The sequence below is a fragment of the Anolis sagrei genome, chromosome 1 (assembly GCF_037176765.1).
Source record: "Anolis sagrei isolate rAnoSag1 chromosome 1, rAnoSag1.mat, whole genome shotgun sequence".
NCBI classification, from domain to species: domain Eukaryota; kingdom Metazoa; phylum Chordata; class Lepidosauria; order Squamata; family Dactyloidae; genus Anolis; species Anolis sagrei.
In genome coordinates this window covers 176,714,826-176,735,461 of record NC_090021.1, presented here as the reverse complement: position 1 = coordinate 176,735,461, position 20,636 = coordinate 176,714,826, and the positions used below count along the sequence as shown (strand labels likewise).

The 20,636-nt window shown below is 41.8% G+C and overlaps 1 protein-coding gene across 1 annotated transcript in view; it reads right to left on the bottom strand.

Moving 5' to 3' along the window:
• Nucleotides 1-12,478, bottom strand: part of LOC137097485 (aldehyde oxidase 3-like) — a 51,349-nt gene extending 38,871 nt beyond the window's left edge. The window contains exons 1-11 of the mRNA XM_067470596.1: nucleotides 12,346-12,478; nucleotides 11,011-11,068; nucleotides 10,141-10,237; nucleotides 9,189-9,297; nucleotides 8,370-8,496; nucleotides 7,187-7,248; nucleotides 6,179-6,298; nucleotides 5,218-5,298; nucleotides 4,053-4,197; nucleotides 1,090-1,182; nucleotides 169-320 (exon numbers count right to left, since the gene is read on the bottom strand). Coding sequence (XP_067326697.1) covers nucleotides 169-320; nucleotides 1,090-1,182; nucleotides 4,053-4,197; nucleotides 5,218-5,298; nucleotides 6,179-6,298; nucleotides 7,187-7,248; nucleotides 8,370-8,496; nucleotides 9,189-9,297; nucleotides 10,141-10,237; nucleotides 11,011-11,068; nucleotides 12,346-12,399 — 1,098 coding nt within the window. The 5' untranslated portion in view covers nucleotides 12,400-12,478. The remainder of the gene's footprint in view (nucleotides 1-168; nucleotides 321-1,089; nucleotides 1,183-4,052; nucleotides 4,198-5,217; nucleotides 5,299-6,178; nucleotides 6,299-7,186; nucleotides 7,249-8,369; nucleotides 8,497-9,188; nucleotides 9,298-10,140; nucleotides 10,238-11,010; nucleotides 11,069-12,345) is intronic.
• Nucleotides 12,479-20,636: the final 8,158 nt, after the last annotated feature.

Below are 20,636 nucleotides of genomic sequence, written 5' to 3'. Positions count from 1 at the left end.
GATTGGAAGAAGGCAGCCCAAGACAGATACTGAGTAGCTCTGTCAGGGCAAGTGACACGATGAACAAATAGCATCTGGGTGAATCTTTCAGCATATTTTTTAAAATCCATAGCAGATCCGGAAGGGAGGGAATGCACTCTGGGAAAAATAATAACGTGGAACACTTACAGCCAAATTCCGGACCTGTTCTCCAGCAAAAGTCCTCAGCTGCTTCAAGAGCGTCCGGTATATCTTTGTCTTCTCCGCTGGGAGTTCGGGGACAAGGCTCAATAGGATGTCTCTCAGCTCAGCCAAGTGGGTGGCTGCACCAATTACGATGCCTGGAACCAAAAGACTTTCAGTCGACAAACAGCACATCTGGCATTTTTTGATCAGTCAGAACATGCAAACACAGATGGAGTTGGAAGAAATATTTGTTTCTAGAAGGAGGAGTTAATGAACTGACAGCACAAACTTACATAGATTAGCTTAGACATATGTTCAACTGAGTTTAGTGAAACATATTCTCCAATAAATGTGTACAAGATTACAACTTAAGTCAGAAAGCATGCATATACATAACATGTAAAGAAATATGCAAAGTGATGTGTGCTAAATAATAAATATGAAAAAAATACCTAGTGCATATAGACATGTGATTTGTTTATGTACAATCTGGCCAAAATTGGTAAAAGCCAAGCCCTATTTAACACAGCAATTGATATAGTGTGTGATTTGAATGCACAGTGGGTGCATCCAGATGAGGCTTTTAATGTGGAATCACACTTTTATTTGTGGAACCTACAGCAGACGACTCCCTTAACCGAACAGTCCCTTGTTTCATCCAATTTCTCACCAAAGAAAATCAATGAAAGGAAAAAAAAGATGGTATTGATGCCTAAGGACTTTTAAATCTTTAAACAGTAGAAGCCCTTCGTCTGGAAAGAACTCTTAATGTGGTTAATATCAGCACTTTTTATTTGTGAATTACTTGTGCAGGGAGTTTACTTGCTTTTATCATTTTAATTCATTCTTCGGCATAATTTATTAACTGTTGAAGAATTAAAATACAGCTTTCGAGTAGCTTCCAAGGTGACATTGGAGGCATACCGTTTTCTTCCATGGAGACCTCATGCAACTCTTGAATCCTGACCGGGTGAAGGAGAACGGGGTGCCAAATGCCCAGAATTTTCCTGTCAAGTCCTAATGGGGACAAAATTAGAAAGAGACATCAGAAAGAAAGAAAGAAAAAAAAAACCAAGGTACAGACTATAGATGTATGTCTTTAAATTTGGGCTGCACTGACCGGCTATAAAATGGGAGTCTAGGTAATTTCTGCTAAAAAAGTAGACACATAAGTGTTTGTATATGTATAAATCCAATTCTCTGTATCAACTGCAACACCTCTGCTTTTCCGTGGTGCAACTTGAATTTTAAAGTTTAAAGCTTCCACTTCTACATCTTGTTAAAAAAATACTTTAAAAAAAAAATAGAGCAACTATTATCCACAACTCACCCAAATTTTCCTGATATTAGTTTCCTACCACTTTATCACTATTACTAGGCGCCGTGGTGGCACAATGGATTAAATCCTTGTGCTGGCTGAACTGCTGACCTGAAGGTCGGTGGTTTGAATCTGTGAATGAGATTCAAATTGGAGTGGATTCAAACTGTAGCAGTGAGCTCCAGCTTTCCATGTGGAGACATGAGAGAAGCCTCCCATAGGCTTCTGCTGGGCAACATCTCTGCAGATGGCCAAATCTCTCACACCAGAAGTGACTTGCAGTTTCTCAAGTCGCTTCTGACACAATAAAAAAACAAGTATTACTTGTTTAAGCCCACTCTTACATTGCAATCATACATTTATAGAACAGTTATCTAAATTACATATATTATCTGTGTCATTACTCTAACTCTGTAAGAACACAACCTGATGTAGATCGTTGTCATGTCTAGTTAGTAGGGATGTGCAATCCATAAATACATAGTTCAAAAGTCATTACAAATTTGGGGGAGGGGCACTGGCTTTTAATTTCTAAAGTGTTTCTAAAGTATAATTAAGTGAAAAAACTGTTACTATAACAAGAGTAATGAAATTTCATTGCTATTTCCTTACAGTAATTGCCGATAAATTACTATAATTGGGGGAGCTTCAGGGGCTCATGTTTAAAGCTATTGTGGTGAAACTTGATGCAATGGTAGAACACATTTACCATTGGAAGCCCACCAAATTTTGGAATATTTCACTTATCTGTGGAATTTTGGGGAATTTTCAAAGTTTTTATAAACAACGTCTTCTTGAACATTCTGTGCAATGACAGGATATAACAAGGGATCATTTCCCCCAATTTTCAGAAATATTTATACATCTACTGGCTTTAGGGATTTTAAAAAAAACATTTTGACAAATCATTTTTTAAAGCCACAATAGCTATCACATTGAACGACTCTCCTGTTAACCAATATAAACCAATATTAACCAGTTCTACATTTTCATAGAATCCTAGAGTTGGAGAGGACCCCCACGGACAATTTAGTCCAACCCCCTTCTTCCACACAGAAGGGCACCATCTAAACTCTACTGATAGATGGCCATCCAGTCTCTAAACTAATTGATATGCTTCCCCTATAGTATGGGGGCCACCCAGTTAGGGATTTTTTTCCCAGCCCAGCACAGAGATTTACTTACTAGAAGTATCCATTAGCCCCCTCCCCCCTTTTCAGATTCAACCATTCATTGGAACGCTCACTGGCTGCTATTAGGGAGGGACAAACCTCTCTCTCCGCTACCCTGATTGGTGCTTTCTGATGCTGATGCATTCTGGGAAATGTAGTTTAGGGCAGGGTCTTTTGCAGCTCCTCCCTTCCCAAACTACATTTCCCAGAGTTCTGTGCTGTTCTCAGCAAACACTGCTCCCTCTTTTTCCGCTCCTAATGCTTAGACTCCATTAATTTAAAGAAAAGGCAAGGCAAGGCACTAAGACAGACTTTTTGGCTTTGCTTTGCTTCCTCGTGATGAAAAGGAAAATATCTTTGGGAACCTTCTGAGATTTACAAAACCAAAACAAAAACATATGGCGTAAGTTTCTATTCTCAAATTTTGGCCGCGTGCCACATCCATGTATCGGATATTGCCTTGTAAGTAGAAAATTTAACAAATTTGATTCGAATTAAGAGGCAAATGAAAAAAAATGCACATCTCTACTAGTTCGCTCTCAGAGTAACTAGAGCAATGCCTATCATAGATCAAAGTGCCAGCATTTCCCCTCTCTGTCAAGATGCCAGGGACTGATATTATGTTTATGCCTGCAATTGTCCTGGAAACTTGCCTGCAGCAAACACCTTAATGGCTGGCACCAATCCATGGACTACCCCTTCAAGTAGCACTGAATTATTTTTTTAAGGGTGATTTCTAAAATAAAATCCCCTGAAGGTTAAAAAATAATAATAACACATCTAGAATCTATCTCTTTGATGTACTAGTTCTCTCCCACAGTTAAGGAGCAAATAGGGAATGACTGTTCTGCACAGAAAGTAGAGTTTGTTGTCTGTACCCATTCTGCCAGCTGCTGCATGAATAGTCTTGTTCCTTGGGAAAATCACCTATCATCAAAATTAGCCTGGACTGATTTTTGGGATTAGTGGGAATCTCAATGCATTGACAATAGTTAAACTAGGTTTTTGTTTCCAACAATGTTGTTACAGTCAATTGCTTTGTCACATCTCTATTTGCTACTCTGAAGTGATTGAGTATGAATCCAAACTGACTACACTGTTAGGTGAAGTTTTGATGCTGAAAGTTTTGATGCTGAAAGCATAATACTGTACATGTGGGCAGCAGGCCATCTCTCCCTCTCCCTCTCTCTTTTACACACACACAAACACACACATTTTGTTCATCACATGGTCCCTCTCTTCCTAGAATTTGTTTCCTTAGAAAGTGCCTTCTTCTGTGTAGTGGTAGAATTGGTCTTGCCACAGACATCTGAAAGGCAAAGTGTTGCTTCCTGGCTGGGAGTTTCTTCCCCATCGAAAGCTCCGGATGACTTCCACACGGGGCTCCACCTGCTCACCTACACTGGTGTTCCCCACCACAAGAGGTGCATCTGGGTAGGTTGCTTTCAGGTTAAGAAGTTCTTCCAAGGACACAGGAGAAATCCAGGTGGTCCTCTCTCCATGGAAAACCAGAGTCCTTCCTTTGTTCTCTTCAGCCATTCTCTGTGGGACAGAACAACAATGAGGCATCAGGGAGTGTCAAGGTCACATAGCAAATGGTTGAGGGAAGTTGCGGTTCTCATTACCAGATTAAATAATTACATCTCATAGGACAATAATCTTTTGAGATATTATGGTTGATGAGAAACTTAAGTATGTCCGCATAGTGATAATGGGTTAGATATTATCTTTACTAGGATGAAACTTCTGTCTTTTGAAGCTCCAGTGAACAGCTGGAAAGAGAAACTCATTTGTCTTTTTGCCTCCAAGTGGCACTTAAAAATAAAAGAAAGTTGGCAAGCAAATGTGCACATATGCATGATATGGCTTAGTCTAGGCAAAGTTTGGCATTCACTTTGGGCAACCAATTTTGCATATGATGAAAGAGAAGCAAGAGCATACTGCAAAGTCACTACCAAGACCCAAATGCCCCAAAGGCAGAAAATCCCAATTTCTCTTGGGATCTAAGCAGAGTTAGCTTACATAAGTACTTTAATGGGAGACTGTCAATCAACGCTGGGTGCTGTAGGCTATATTTCAGAGGAAGGAACTGCAAAACAACTTCTGAGGCTCCTTCCACTCAGCTGAATAAAACCCCACATTATCTGCTTTGAACCGGGTTATGTGGCAGTATGGGCTCAGATAACCCAGTCCAGAGCAGATATTGTGGATTATCTGCCTTGATATTTTACATTATGTGGCTGTGTGGAAGGGCCCTGAGTACTCACTGCCTAAGAAAGTTCTATGAAAGTTATGAGGTTATAATAAGTCTACAAGTAACGTACAGGTACACACACATACACACACAATGTTGCCATCAGAGAGTGGGGGAAGAAAGGCACTTGTAGAATTTTTTTTACCTAAAGTCCTCAAATAACTTTGTTGGCGTTTTGTATCATACATATTGATGCTGTGGCATTGGCTACTTGATCTCAAACAGGAAAGGGCTCAATCCTCCTCGTTCTGGTACTGGTCCTCTGCCAATCATTTGCAGCAAGTATCAAGGGAAGGCTGATCGCTTACCATGAGTTCAGGAGGAAATATATAATCCTGGGTTGGATCCCTGGGATGGAATTCCTCTGGCTTGCATAAACCTGAACACATCTAAGGGGGAAAAACCCAAATATTTAGTACTAATATGGAAAGTGGATTTTGAGCCACAGAACAAATGGGGTTACTGAATGCATTTGAAAGGGTTTTGTTTTTAAAGTAATCTCCTTTTAGAAAAGCTTTGGCTTTTTAGCCATGATGATGATCAGTGAGAAATATTATTTTGCCAGAACTGCACCCTCCCAACCCCCCCCCCCCCCCAACACAGCATAAGGGTTTTGTGACCTAGGACGCATGCCATGACATTACTCTCGTCTTGCCACTCTGTCAGTGGGATACAATCTGGAAAGGATTACTTATACAAACTCATGTGATGATGTGGTTAGTCTGTTACACTTTTGCTCTTCCAAAATCAATTTCCTTGAAATTTCTGTGCATTATAGGATTTAATCCTGAGCAATGATGAACAATTCAGCTCCATCTTCTGGATGACAGATTTCGCTTTCAGGCAACTAGTTACAGTTCAGAGAGGAGAAGCAGAAGACTAAGGGAGAGCAGCAGTTTTAAAGACAAAGGATTGCCTTTGAAGAGTTGCAGAGTTGGTGCCAACACAGAAGGATCTGATCAAATAGGATCAGATCTGATACAGTCTGATACATACTTGATAAAGAAGAAACCAAAGAGAGGTCTTGAGTGGACAGTTGCCAAACTTTTACTTTCACATTCCCCTAGGTTTAATTTCCTTTAGCAAAAACTTTGCCTACTCAGTTGGATACTAAATAAACATAAGATGCCTGACGCAATCTGCAGCGAGACAGATCTCTGCTTTAAAGACCACATCGGTTGAGTTTGAACTCAGATAAATGTTGTGGCATAACAACATTACAAATGCTTTTCGTGAGAAATATAGAAATGTTGACAGTCTGTAGCTTACCCTGTTTCCCTTTCCAGAATGCAATGATGGGTCTTCTTCTCCAGAATCACTTCCTTTCATCTCCTTCCCTTCTTCTTTGTCCATGCAACACTTCCCACTTCCTGCCAATGGGCAACACTCCTAAACAAAGGAATTTATTTAATTATAATACTATGGTTACAATTTCCAAGAAATGTAACAGGCATAAGGTTTAATGTTCTGAATCCATCTGGAACCTGAAAAAATTGCTTTATTAAAAACCCCAGAATCCCTTGCCATAGGTAACAAGCAAATTCTGAGAGATATAGACAAAATAATTATAATAAATCAGCTCCACGCAAACTGCTAATATACATGAAGAAATAATTATCTCACTGCTGGATCATGTGTGGGGAGATTTTTATCAATATATGTGTGAGCAATTCCTAGATCTAGGAACAGGGGTGGGGAATTACTCTGTGTGTTGGCATGTGTTTTAAAAAACATAACTTTTGCATTTGCTCATCTCAGAGTGGATCACGTGGTCTATAGCCCCTTCCACAACTTCCCAGGAAAACATAGAGCAAAGAAAAAAAAACCTGCATACCAGAACATATACATAATAAGTAAGTGACAGGATCATGGATAAACAAATTACTAGAGAAGGCTTGAAGAAGGTTGTTATTTCCAACAATGTGGGTTTTGGAGGATGGAATGTGTATGTGCAATGCTTAGATGTGGGAGAAGAATGGTGTATACATGCACATCATTCAAAAAGAGAGAGATTTTTGTTTGGATGCAACATATGATTTCTTTCATTTTGTTTAACAAAATCTGTAATTTCATGCTGTAAAATGAGGGGAATGTGGATATGTTTAAAGCACAGTGTGCACAAAGTCTTTCTCTCCCACTTGCCATATAACGTATTGGGAGATTTTGGAAAGGGTGAGCAGCTCTTTCCAGAGAGTAATCATCCAGAGATGGCAAATATGTACTTAATGGCCACCTCCAGCAAAATTAATAGATTCATTTATTCATTTTTGCTCTTACCGGAGAAAAAGCACTGAAGCTATCGATTATAGGTCTGTATCCTGTACAACGGCACAAATTCCCTAGAAAACAGTATGATGCACAAAGATTAACCCATATAAGGTAGCATTCCCAGTCATCTGAATCAGAGACATCCATTCCAGTCAACTTTACCCTCTATACACTCTTAATACTTCAGTGATAAATTGAATTAATCAGTTCTCCTTCTTTCTCCTTTGTCGGAAGTGCCAGTCCTTCCAGCAATACCCATCTCCTGGATGTACAGTGAGCCCTTGGCATCTGCTGAGGTTTGGTTCCAAGATATGAAAATGGATGCTCACGGATGCTCAAGTCCCATTATATACAACAGAAGAATAAAATGACATCCTTTATATAAAATGACAAAACTACGGGGTTAAATCAAAGGGTGCAGAATACATGGATATGGACGACCAACAGTAATATATCTAAAGAGGACATTATGAACATTTACATCTCCAGATTCCAGTGTTGAAATAAAGTCTAACATAATTTGATTCTTATTTTCACACTAATATTAATCATATTAATTGAGTTCAATGGGGCCCCTTTGAACCCTTTGACCAGGCTCAGCTGGTCCTACTATGAAGCAGAGTGAGGAAGATGCTTCATATAAAAGGTTTTGTGTCTCATGGAAGGACAAGAAATTGGTTTGGAGAAACTACACAGTTATTGCCAATTAGAAACCCAGGGTCTGTAGTCTGGTGAGGCACTAGAGCTTTTTGGCTGATCATTCTAAATGCTCCTCCCTAGGCTCCAAATCCTGGTTTTACATGTTACAGAAACATGGCAGTTAGAAGGGAACAATAGTGCTGTACTTGAAAAGTGTGAATAAGTCCTGTTCTTGACTGCAGAGCAGACTATTCTGCTCTGCTTATGAGCAGAGACACCCGCAATGCCCAAAGGCTTCAGGAAGATCACGCAGCAGAAGATGATCAAAGCTTGAGTTGTAACAGCTCTGCGGAACAGTAGACAACTAACCAGGATGCACTTATCAAAACAATAGACCTGGATTCTCTTACTAGTCCTACCTAAAGTAGACCCTCTGAACTGTGTGCTGGTTGACCATGGGATAAAGAACAGGATTTCAGTCACAGTTTGTTTTATCTGTGTGTCCTATTTGATAAACAGTTTCCAAATAATGAAGGGGAGAAAGCCAGCTTACCATCCAGAGAGGCAGCTATCTGCTCCATGCTGGGTTCAGGGTGGTTTCTTAGTAAGGAATACATGGACATCACCATTCCAGGAGTGCAGAAGCCACACTGGGAGCCATGGCACTTTGCAAGCCTTTGCTAGAAAGAAAAAGCATTGTTTAAAAGGGTGCCCAAAGATATAAGGCTCTTCTCCCCTGCTATCGGTTTGTAGGGTGATAGTGAGCTTTATCTTCCTGTAGCCCTGAGTAGGGACTATTTGAGTATTTTGAGTCCTATTTGACTCTTATGGACTCTATTGGACTATTATGTCCAATAAGCTAGCAAACCTACTAAGATCCCTTACCTTCTTCCCAAACTAAGGGGAAGAAGGTAATCAGAATTTGTGATTAGCTCCAGCAAGTGAGTATGTTCTTTCCCCATCTTAAAATGTCTTTATTGGACTCCACAGAAGGCTTCTTCTCCCTCCCCTTCATCTGGCAGAGATTGTTATGGCAGCTATGAGATGGCAAGTCCTTGCCTTTTGCCCTCCTTCCTTTGCTATGTGGAGATCACTCCAACAACAACAACTTTGGCACCAAGGATTCCCAATAAGTGCCACTTTTACAGAGTCTCTTGCTGGGACACAGCAGTTGCACTTACAACAGCTGGGCAAGGAGTAGAGTGAATTGGGAGCTGTAAGGAGATGCTATTCAGCCTGGATTCTAATTCACTCAAGTTGGGCTGAGGTAGGGGCAGGGTGCACTACAAATCACCAGGCTTTTTGATTCTGCACGCTGGAATTCATGGACTTTGGTGATGTCTTTAGTTCATTCTGTAATCTCCTATCTTACCTGAATGGGGTGCAGCTTGGTTGTTGTGGACCCCACTCCTTCCACAGTGGTTACTGCGGCACCATACAATGAGCAGAGCGGGAGGAGGCAAGAGTTGGCTGGATAATGTCTTGGGAGAATTAAGGGCAATTCTGATTCTTGACCAGTGTGGACTCCAAGCTGTGGTATCTCTGCCAGGACCAACCTAGGCTGCAGATGGTTTCAGGGCCAGTCCAATCCAGTACCCTGGCTGAGACATCAGAATTGACAAAGGGATATAGGAGTATTTTGGAAAGCTCCTCAAAAGAGAATATAGATATTACTCGAAACTCAGAACCTTGGACAAAATATCTGGATTAAAGGCCAATCATGACCAGTTCATTTGCAGTTGTACCAAATACATTTGGAAAGTCACTACAAAGAGACTTGTGCTATACCCATTTGATGTACCCAGAAAGATGCTGAGTGGGGAGTCACATTATCTCCGACTGAGCATGGAAAAGTTATGGGTGCGACTACAAGTGCCAAAATTTCCCAGCCACCTGTTGCGATTTCAGATGTAGCAATTTTCCCTGCTGGGATTTCAGATATAGCATTGAATATCTATGTCAGCAATTGGGGAAGGTCCTCAATGATCTGAACAGAAACTTAGCATCCTACAAGATCTTAGCCCACCCTTTCTTCATGGCTTCTCATTTGCTCCCCTTCCCAATCCTGCCCCTCATCATGTGCCCTTGTGAAGGGAGTGCATGAATGCTCAGTCAAGTTCTGAGCATGCTGAAGATAAAGAGGCCGGGAACCCTAAGTGTTTTGTGTGTGCTTGCCCATGCCCACCTCTCTTGGTCTCAGCTGAACACTTGGTCTCCCAGAACACTTTAAAAGAGGTAGAAAATTACTTCAGGTATTTCAGGTTAAAATACATTAAGTTGTGGTGTAGATTTATTGAGCTGTCTTCCCCTTTTCTCAAGGATACCGTATTTTCTTGGAGTCTGCATTGTATGTAGAAATCATCACGGTGCAGGCCCCACAGCCTCCGATTCCACAGCCATACTTGGTTCCTGTGAGGCGGACTTAACACCACATTATTAAGGAAAACCAATGATTTCTCCTGTTTCATATTTAGGTTTTTCCATCCTAATGTTTATAATGCTAATTATCTTTCTTCAGGCATTAATCCAGTGGTTCTCAACTTGTGGGCCCCCAGGTGTTTTAGCCAACAACTCCCAGAAATCTGAGGCAGTTTACCAGCTGTTAGGACTTCTGGGAATTGAAAGCCAAAATATCTGGGGACCCACAGGTTGAGAACCACTGCATTAATCCTTAATAGGATTCTGTTGGGATTGTGCTATTGCACTTCCCCCCTTATTTAAAACAACAGCATTAAAACAATGTTTAAAAGCCATGTGGAAGTACCGAATACATCCCAGTTGATTTCTTGGAAACTCTTTAGACTTCTGGGATCTTTTTTGCTCAACCTTCAGAAGTATACTGGACATCGACAGGGAATCTCCCAAGGATGAGCAATTAAATCCCACCCACCACATGTCCACTATACTCAAAATATCTCAGCTAAGTAAAATAGGACATTCAGATCCAAAATTGTTACTACCTAATAGTGGGACCTGGAATCATTAATAGATTATTTCAATTGAGAAAAAAAAATCCATTTTCAAATGACCCAAGAATCCTGCAGCACAGCAGAGTACCAGGAGGGCTGTGATGTCTTGCAATAAAATACAGGACAAAGTTGGGATTACAGTAAAACAGTGTTATGTGATAATATCCTTGTATTTTGAATTAAAAAGAAGGATGTTACGCAGTACAAAAGAACATTGAAGGATACGCCGTTTTCTCAGGTAATTAAGCAGCAATTCTTCTGGATCAGCACACTCCTCGATCACCTGAAACAAGAATCCAGAGAGTCATAATCTACCTTGTTTAAGAGGATTAGTTATGCTTGTGATCGTAGAAATTAACATCATGTGCTTGTTTTCTTCAGTTTCTCTTATTCAACATTGCAAGCAAGTGCATACACAATGTAATGTCTCAGTAGCAGGGACCAATGTAAAGCCTAAAATTTGCATGGGCATGGTGACATCTTACACTTATATGTGATCAGCTAGCTACAACCAGATTTTGGGGGGGGGGGTGCTCCTAAAGGCTTCTGAGGAGAGCAGTCCCCATTTTGTAGCATTGGGGTGGATGGGTAGGAAAGCTGAACGCTCATGAGGAGACCAAGGTCTATTATCGGATTTGCAGTTACGTCCTTGCTTTCCCACATTGTTGGCATGGTATCACCGGAGGTCTCCTTTAATCTCCCTGTGATGGATTCATCTCAGTTCAGTAATTGTTGAGATGGGTGGCATTAACCACCTAGTATGCCTGTTTTATATGTTTTTAGATGGTGCCAATCATAAGAAAAGGTATAAAATTAAAGATCAATGCTACTTCTTCTGGATGTGCCAATTAACACAGGATGCTGCTATACTCAACACACGGACGTAGTTACTAGCTACATGTCAGCGAGGGAAAATTATAAAGAGCCCTGGTAAGTTTCCATAGTAGTACAGGGATTCAAACCCAGTCTCCAAAATCATAGTCTGACACTCAATGTACTACACCAGGGGTCCTCAAACTAAGGCCCGAGGGCCGGATACAGCCATTCAAGGTCATTTACCTGGCCCTCACTCAGGGTCAACCTAAGTCTGAAATGACTTGAAAGCACACAACAACAACAATCCTATCTCATCAGCCAAATGCAGGCTCACACTTCCCAATGATATACTAATATATATTTGTTAAAATTGTTCTTCATTTTAATGATTGTATTGTTTTAAAGGGTTTTTTTTTGCACAACAAATAAGATATGTGCAGTGTGCATAGGAATTCATTCACTTATTTTTTTCAAATTATAATCCGGCCCTCCAACAGTTTGAGGGACTCTGACCTGGCCCTCTGTTTAGAAAGTTTGAGGAGCCCTGATTTACAATATTTATGTTCCACCCTTCCCATCCCAAAGGGGAATCAGAGCAGCTGTACTACACCATGCTGGCTCTCTTGTATCCTGTTTGTAAAATCCTGAAAATCCTTATAGTGCATTTAGAATTCCTTGTCTATACAGGAAGCTCCCGCTTCATTTTCTATTCAAATTACTGAATAAAATAAATATTGTACTCACCTTTTTGCCATTGACAAAAAAGACAAGCTCATCAGATTGCTGAAGGCAAGCCATTCTTCTATAAAAGTACAGAAGCTGTCAAAGATGATCAGGAGAGCAAGCAAAGGAACTCTACAGTTGCTTCCAGCACCAGATCAATGTGTCACTCTGTATTTCTCAGATGGGAGTGAAAGATAAAAGCGGTGGGGAGGAGGAGCCAGGTTGGAATCACTTGGATCCTTTTGCAGCATCCAACACTTGGCTGAGAGCACGGCAGCCTGTTTGGAGATAAGCTAAAGTTTCTAAATCTGATGGCAATGCATATTATGTTGCACAGTTAATACAAAACTAGACCTACAAGGCAGGCAGCCCTGCCTTCTACAATGCTAATCTCAAAATTGCTATAAACTGACATACAAGGGGCAATTTATCCCTATGGTTAAAGAGTAGCCTTTCCCCTGAGGTTTGTTCTTTTGAGAGAAAAAAGTGCAACATATGAACTGAGCAGGAGCTACCCTGCCCCAATCCTTGAAACGAAACGAGCTTTCCTTTCCTCTTATCCCATTATAATGCTGACAATTTTATGCTTATGTTGTTGTGTTAATTTTATGTTATGCTGTTTACTTTGTATGTTTCAGTGATGTTACTTGGAAACTGCCCCGAGTCCGCCTCGGGGAGATTGAGCAGTATATAAATAAAGTTATTATTATTATTATTATTATTATTATTATTATTATTACCCTGCATGCCATGCCTGCTCTGTCTTTGTTGGAATTGGATACCAGCTCCTCCAACCTTAAGTCTCCAAAAATGCAACAGTGAGTCTCCTTTAAACAACAGGGTCTCAAATCCATGAATCTACTCAAAAGGCTAAATGTAGTGGATCTTCTGTCAGCACCTTGTATGGGCTCTTTCTTCTTTAACCCCCCATTGCTTTGCTGATCAAAAGGGATGTGGACAACTTTGCAAAATTACCAGCCTTGTTGAAGAAGGTTATACTTGCTAGCTGAAGGGACTGTGTTATTTCTCAGATTGACCAAATAATGCAGCACCGCACACTCTGAGGCGGGCCATGCTTCCTCATAACCCCCTGAATCCTAAAAGCACAGAACCTCCTAAATGCCCTGCTGTTAGCTTTTAAGGTGCATTGGGCCACAGAGCTAAGTACTCCCTGAATCACTGCTTACTTCCAGGATGCCACAGGTCCTCTGGGAAAGTTGAAGACTCCTGGTCCACTTCTAGTGTCAAGTTATGAAATTTGTCCTCAAATGTGTCCACAGATGGTGCTCACTAATGGTTCCTCTTCTTCCTGGAAAAAAAGTCACAAGTGGTGCCATAAAGAAGGTTGTGTCCTGGGCCCAGTGTTGTTCAACATCTTTATTAATGTATTGTCAATGGCTTTCGTAATGACTTGGACGAAGGTTTAGAGGGCATGTTGATCAAGTTTGCAGATAACACCAAATTAGGAGGAGGAGCTATTACTCAAGAAGACAGGATCAGAATTCAAAATAACCATCACAGATTAGAGAAGTGGGCCAATTTTTTTTTAAAAAAAGAATTCCAACAAGGAGAAATGTAGGATACTACACTTAGCCAGAAAAAAATATATGAAATGCACAGATACAGGATGGGTACTTACTTGCTTACTTACTTAGGTGATCCTTGTTCAAGTAAGATGGTCCTCCAAAAACGTTATTATTATTATTATTATTATTATTATTATTATTAACTTTATTTGTACCCCGCTAACATCTCCCGAAGGACTCGATGCGGCTTACAAAGGCCAAGGCCCTCAATAAAATAGCATAACAAATACATTATCTAACTTATAAGCAAACCAAAAAACATTAAAGCAGTAACAGTAAAACAGCAAAACAATACACCGTGACACATTTAAAAACTAGGGCCGGATCAAATGTAATGGGTACAGTTAAAAGTGCTGGACATGACAAGTGAAGTGTAAGGATTCTAGGGTAGTTGCAATGTGCAAGCAATCTTAAATCTCTAATAAAGTGCATCTGGGACATGATGCCAGGAGTTTCCTATTCTGGAAAGGCACACCGGAACAGCCAAGTCTTCAAGCCCTCACAGCACCAAGGACCTCCTCCACGTCCTCAGGGTGAACAAGCCTAAAAGAATCCCACAAAGTTGGACAAGCAGATGCCTCAGTCACCTCCCCTGGCACTGTGATGAAATTGGAGTCCAGCTCAAGGCGTATCTGAGCAACTTTGCCTGCAAAATGGTGTGCGAACTTGCGACACCGAGCTGTTGAGTCATCAAAAGTCTCCTCCACCACAGGTGGGTGAAGGAGTTCCCTGACAACCTGAAACAGCTCCGTTGTCCTAGCGGTGATTTTGGAGCCCTATTCTTGACCTGCATGTCAAGGGGAAAAAAAACCCAAAATCCACCACAAGCATGCGAAGCTGCTGCCTCATTCAGCAGCCCTTCAAATATACAGAGCTATATTACAAGCTATATTACAAACCGCAGTGAGGCATTGGTTTCCAGGTGGAAGACGGTCCCGGTTGGGGTTGGCTTGATGGGCCTTCCTATTGGCACATTTCTCTCTGTTTTCCTGTCTTCCATCATTCCGTTTTCCATTCTTGAGTTCGGAGTAGAGCAACTACTTTGGGAGACTGTGATCGGGCATCCAGACAACATGGCCGGTTCAGCCGAGTTGATGATGGAGGACCATTGCTTCAGTGCTGGTGGTCTTTGCTTCTTCCAACATGCTGATGTCTGTCCGCCTGTCTTCCCAAGAGGTTTGCAGGATTTTCCGGAGGCAGCACTGATGGAATCGTTCCAGGAGTTGCATGTGACGTCTGTAGACAGTCCACATTTCGCAGGCATATAGCAGGGTTGGGAGGACAAAAGCTTTATAAACAAGCACATTGGTATCCCTATGGATGTCCCGATCTTCAAACATTTTGTGCTTCATTCGGGAAAATGCTGCACTTGCAGAGCTCAGGTGGTGTTGTATTTCAGTGTCAATGTTGACTTTTGTGGAGAGGTGACTGCCAAGGTAGCGGAAATTGTCAACATTTCCTAATGTTATACCATTAAGCTGTATTTCTGGCATTGAAGAGGGATTGGCTGGTGAGTGCTGGAAGAGCACTTAGGTTTTCTCTATGTTCAATGACAGGCTGAGCTTCTTGTATGCTTCTGCGAGGGTGTTTAGAGTGGCCTGTAGGTCTTCTTCTGAATGCGCACAGATGATGTTATCATCAGCATATTGGAGTTCTATAACAGATGTTGTTATGACCTTGGTTTTGGCTTTCAGTCTGCTGAGGTTAAATAGCTTGCCATCTGTCTGATAGATGATTTCCACTCTGGTGGGAAGCTTCCCATCAACAAGATGAAGTATCATAGCAATGAAGATGGAAAATAAGGTTGGGGAAATAACACATCCCTGTTTGACACCCGATTCCACCTTAAATGGGTCGCTTTGGGAGCCAGTGCTGTCTAAGACTGTTGCCATCATGTCATCGTGGAGAAACCGCCGGATGTTCACAAATTTGTCAGGGCAACCAATTTTTTGGAGGATGGCCCAGAGATCACTGCGATTCACTGTGTCGAATGCCTTTGCAAGGTCTATGGATGCCATGTACAGAGGTTGCTTTTGTTCCCTGCATTTTTCTTGGAGCTGTCGTGCAGTGAAGATCATGTCCACTCTTCCTCTGGAGGGGCGGAAGCCGTTCTGGGATTCTGGGAGGGTGTCTTCTGAGAGGGGCAGAAGGCGGTTTGCAAGAATTCTTGCGAGGATTTTCCCAGCTGAAGTTAGAAGGGAGTTACCTCGATAGTTTCCACAGTCTGTTTTTTTCCCTTTTTTGAAAAGGGCATCCTTGAAATCAGCTGGGATTTTCTCAATCACCCATATTTTTTCAATGAGCTGGTGGAATTGTTGTGTCAGCTCAGGTCTTCCCTCTTTAAAGATTTCAGCATGGATCCCATCAGGTCCGCTGGCTTTGTTATTTTTTTTGTTGGCTGATGGCATTGCTGACTTCTTCCAAACTAGGCAGGTTGTATTCTGCACATTTGGTGAGAAGCAGGATGCCATATGAGTTGCTGTTTCCAACCCCGTCATTTCCTATGGTCCCTGGCCACAGGTCAAAGTCTCGTCTGACTCTTGCATTAAAGTCCCCCAGGAAGATGATTTTGTCCTCCTTAGATATCTTCGATAGGACGGTGTCCAGCTGACAGTAAAATTTTTCCTTGATGTCTTCATCAGCATCTAGTGTTGGTGCATAGGCACTTATGATGGTTGCCTGTTGGTTTTTGGCAAGTTCAATTCGGAGGGTTGAGAGTCGTTTGTTAATGGCAATGGGTACTTTGGTCAGGTGCTTTAACAGATCATTTCTGATAGCAAAGCCAACTCCGTGCATTCTTTGGTCTTTTTCAAGTACTCCCTTCCAGAAGAAGGTGTAGCCTCCTTTTTCTTCCTTCAGATGTCCCTCTCCTGCTCTCTGGGTCTCCTAAAGTGCTGCTATGTCGATGTTAAAGTGTCCCCGCTCCCTTGCAATGATACCAGTTCTGTGTTCGGAGTGTTCACTGTCAGTGTTGTCCATCAGTGTCCGTTCGTTCCATGTTCCAAAGTTCATTTTTCTTATTTTGGCCGCAGGGTGCTGACCCCGCTGGACATTGAAGTCCAGTCAGGGATAAGAGAGGCAGACTATGTTTAGGGCACCTTTTCTAGCCCTTTCCCCATGTGGGGTGAGCAGAGTGGATCCTCAAAAGGGCTGCTCAGTCATGGATACAGCTGCCAAACTACTCAACTGCCTCGGACCTTGAGTTAGAATGACTGAGTCCGTATCCACCGCCCATGTGCCAGTCTGTGACTAGGGGCTTCCAGATTTCATAGTCCTGCCCCTGTCGCCACGCGCTGATCTCATGGGACTTTTTTTGATTTGTTTTTTATTTTTCTTGGAAGATGCCTGTGCATGGGTTTTTTTAATGTGTGGAGGTCGGTTCACAGCCAGTCAACACACAATCTTCATAGAGTGAGGTCACATCTAGTGGTATGGTTAACACAATAACCGTGGCTTCTCAATCTCTTGCAGCCTTCTTTCACCTTCACAGCCATTGTAACATGCACCATGTTATCATCTGCCTGCTCTGCTGTTGAGATCTTTAGGTCTTAGGATTGTGCTTCGTCTGGAACCTCCCCTGCGGCCACTCCTGGGAGTGCATGAGTCCAGTGGTTGTGAACGCAGGCTTATTGGAACAGGCAAGCCCCCTCACTATGACAAGATGACAATCCATCGAGGGGGCGACACTTGGCTTGACAGCAGTACATGTGAAAGATATCTTGGAATCCTAGGACTAAGGCTGCGCAATTCAGCTGAACTGCAATCCATTTTCAGTATCCAAATTTTGTCGGACTCATGGGTCTGTTTTTGCAAGCTTCTCAAAAATGACCAGGGTCCGAAAATGGTTTTCAAGTCCGCAGCTGAAAAAATGTGGGAAAATCTGGCCATTGAAGGCAAGGGGGGGGGGGTGTTCCCAGGCTCACCTTCCCATAATTTTTAGGGCTTTTGGGATGAAAATGGCTGCACTTGGAGGACACATCTACTACTATAACATTTGGCTTATCCCTTGATTTTTTAGGAAATTCTTAACTTTCTAGAAATAAAAAGTCCTCTTTGTGGGGAGAAGGGTGGGGTAGAAATGAAATAAATAAATAAAAACCTTTGGAGATATAGAGCTTCCCTTCCAATCCTGCTACTCCCTAATAGCTCCGAGGCAATATTCATATAAGATAGACAGCACTTTGTGGATTTAGACTTTCCCTTCCAATCCTGCTACTCCCTAGTCTGTTTAACTTTATTTTTCAACTGTTTTAGAAGTGTTTAGAAACTGGGAGATGGGGGTGCGTGGGATGATATCCTTAGTGGACCATAAACTGAACATGAGCCAATACTGTGATACAACAGCTTAGTCTGCTGAACATATGCACTAAATCTAGTAGCTACCCTAATTATAGAATTTATAGTACTTTACATTTGTTTTGTTTAGACTGAGTACAACTGTGTCTTTTGCCTCCTTCTAATACATTTCCGTCATTCTATTATTCACAAACAAGACTGGGAATTCATCATTGTGCACAATAAAGCAAATGAAATTAGTTGTGAAAAGAAATCCATTTTCATATAATCAAAGTGTGATAACGTGCAAGCCACATGATTCCATTTTGTAAGCAAATGTATAAACGGGAAGTACTGCTAATTACAGGACCTATTATTGGCACACCCATATGCTTTATGAATTTTAGTCTGTGGTACATCAAAGTTGTTAATGGCAAGACACATCATGAAACTGTAGCATGTTTTCCCCCCCAGGTTTATCACAGATTACAATGTCTCATGTGAAAAAATGTTCTGCTTACAGTGCGATTTGACAAATTGTTTCATGTTCTTTTTTGCTATCTTAATGCGCCTACTGCCAGACTTGCAGAAAATATTGCATAGCAAAGCTGCATATTGCTTGGGATGGGGAAACTCAAAAATGGGGTTGTGATTTTTTAATACATGCCATATTTCTTTCTTTTATATCTTGTTTGCTTTCCTTTGTTCTTTTTTATTTTCAACTAGCCGTCCCCTGCCATGCGTTGCTGAGGCCCACATGGGGGTTCTGTGTGGGAGGTTTGGCCCAATTCTATCGTTGTAAGTGAACTATAAATCTCAACAACTACAATTCCCAAATGACAAAATCAATTTTTTTGAGTGAAGGACATACATTGGGTTGTTAGGTGTCTTGTGTCCAAATCTGGTGTCAATTCATCCAGTGATTTTTGAGTTCTGTTAATCCCACAAACGAACATTACATTTTTATTTATATAGACTAGCATGGGGGCCTGGCAGTGTCTGAGTTATTTTACAAAGGCATTGTTTTGACTGTGCTCTAAGTTTACTCTAGATCCAAAGTCAGCTGGGTTCAGTGGATGCGGGTGAACTACAACTCCCATATGCAAGTCCCATCACTCATGGTCCATTCTCCTCCAAACGGCAAATGGATATAGCTTGCAGAACTGAGTACTTTAATGAAAAGAACCTGAAAATGAGTACTGCACAAACATCATTAACACAGCTAATCTGGCAGTGGATTCAACGAGTAGTAGCAAAAATTTTGTTTGACTGATATGGGAAATTATAGTATCTTTAAGTGTTTGATAGATCCTGGATTCAATTATGCATTGTGTTATTTGATAAGAGCACACTGGAGATCAAAGTCTTTTTGTTCACCATGCACTTCGCTATTTATTTATTTATTTATTTATCTATTTCTATTACTTCTACCCCACCCTTCTCACCCCCGAGGGGGGACTCAGGGCGGCTTACAAAGAAGGCACAATTCGATGCCTATGTCAAATATACATACATACAAAACAGCAATTAAACAATTAACAGGTTAAAATCATCAGTACATAACACAATCAATAAACTAATCTCATGCTCAGTGTTCAGAGTTCCATAAATCCATTCCGTTCAGTCAATTCCTGTCCATCAACAAGGTCCTTCCTCTAGCTGCCAGGACGTCCAAATGCCTGGTCCCACATCCAAGTTTTCAATTTTTTTTCTAAATGACAAGAGGGAAGTCGCCGATCTAATCTCCACTGGGCGTGAATTCCACAGGTGAGGGGCCACCACCGAGAAGGCCCTGCTCCTCGTCCCCGCCAGCCTAACTTGTGATAGAGGCGGGGTCGAGAGCAGGTCCTTCCCCAGAAGATCTTAAACTCCGAGGTGGGACGTAGAGGGAGATCCGTTCGGACAGATACACCCAGCCGGAACCGTATAGGGTTTTGTAGGTCAAAACCAGCACTTTGAATTGTGCTCGGAATTGGATCGGCAGCCAGTGGAGCTGACATAACAGGGGGGTGGTATGCTTCCTGTATGCCACTCCAGTGAGCAATCTGGCTGCCTCCCGCTGGACTAGTTGGAGTTTCCGAGCAGTCTTCAAAGGCAACCCCACGTAGAGTGCATTGCAGTAATTTAATCGGGATGTAACAAGAGCGTGGACCACCATGACCAGATCCGACTTCCCAAGGTACGGGCGCAGCTGGAGCACAAGTTTTAATTGTGCAAAAGCAATCCCGGCCACCACCGAGACCTGGGGTTCCAGGCTCAGCAATGAGTCCAGGATCACTCCTAAGCTGCGAACCTGCATCTTCAGGGGGAGTTTAACCCCGTCTAACACAGGCTGTAACCCTATGCCCTGTTTGGCCTTACGACTGACCAGTAGGATCTCTGTCTTGTCTGGATTCAATTTCAATTTGTTAGCTCTCATCCAGTCCGACACAGCAGCCAAGCACCGGTTCA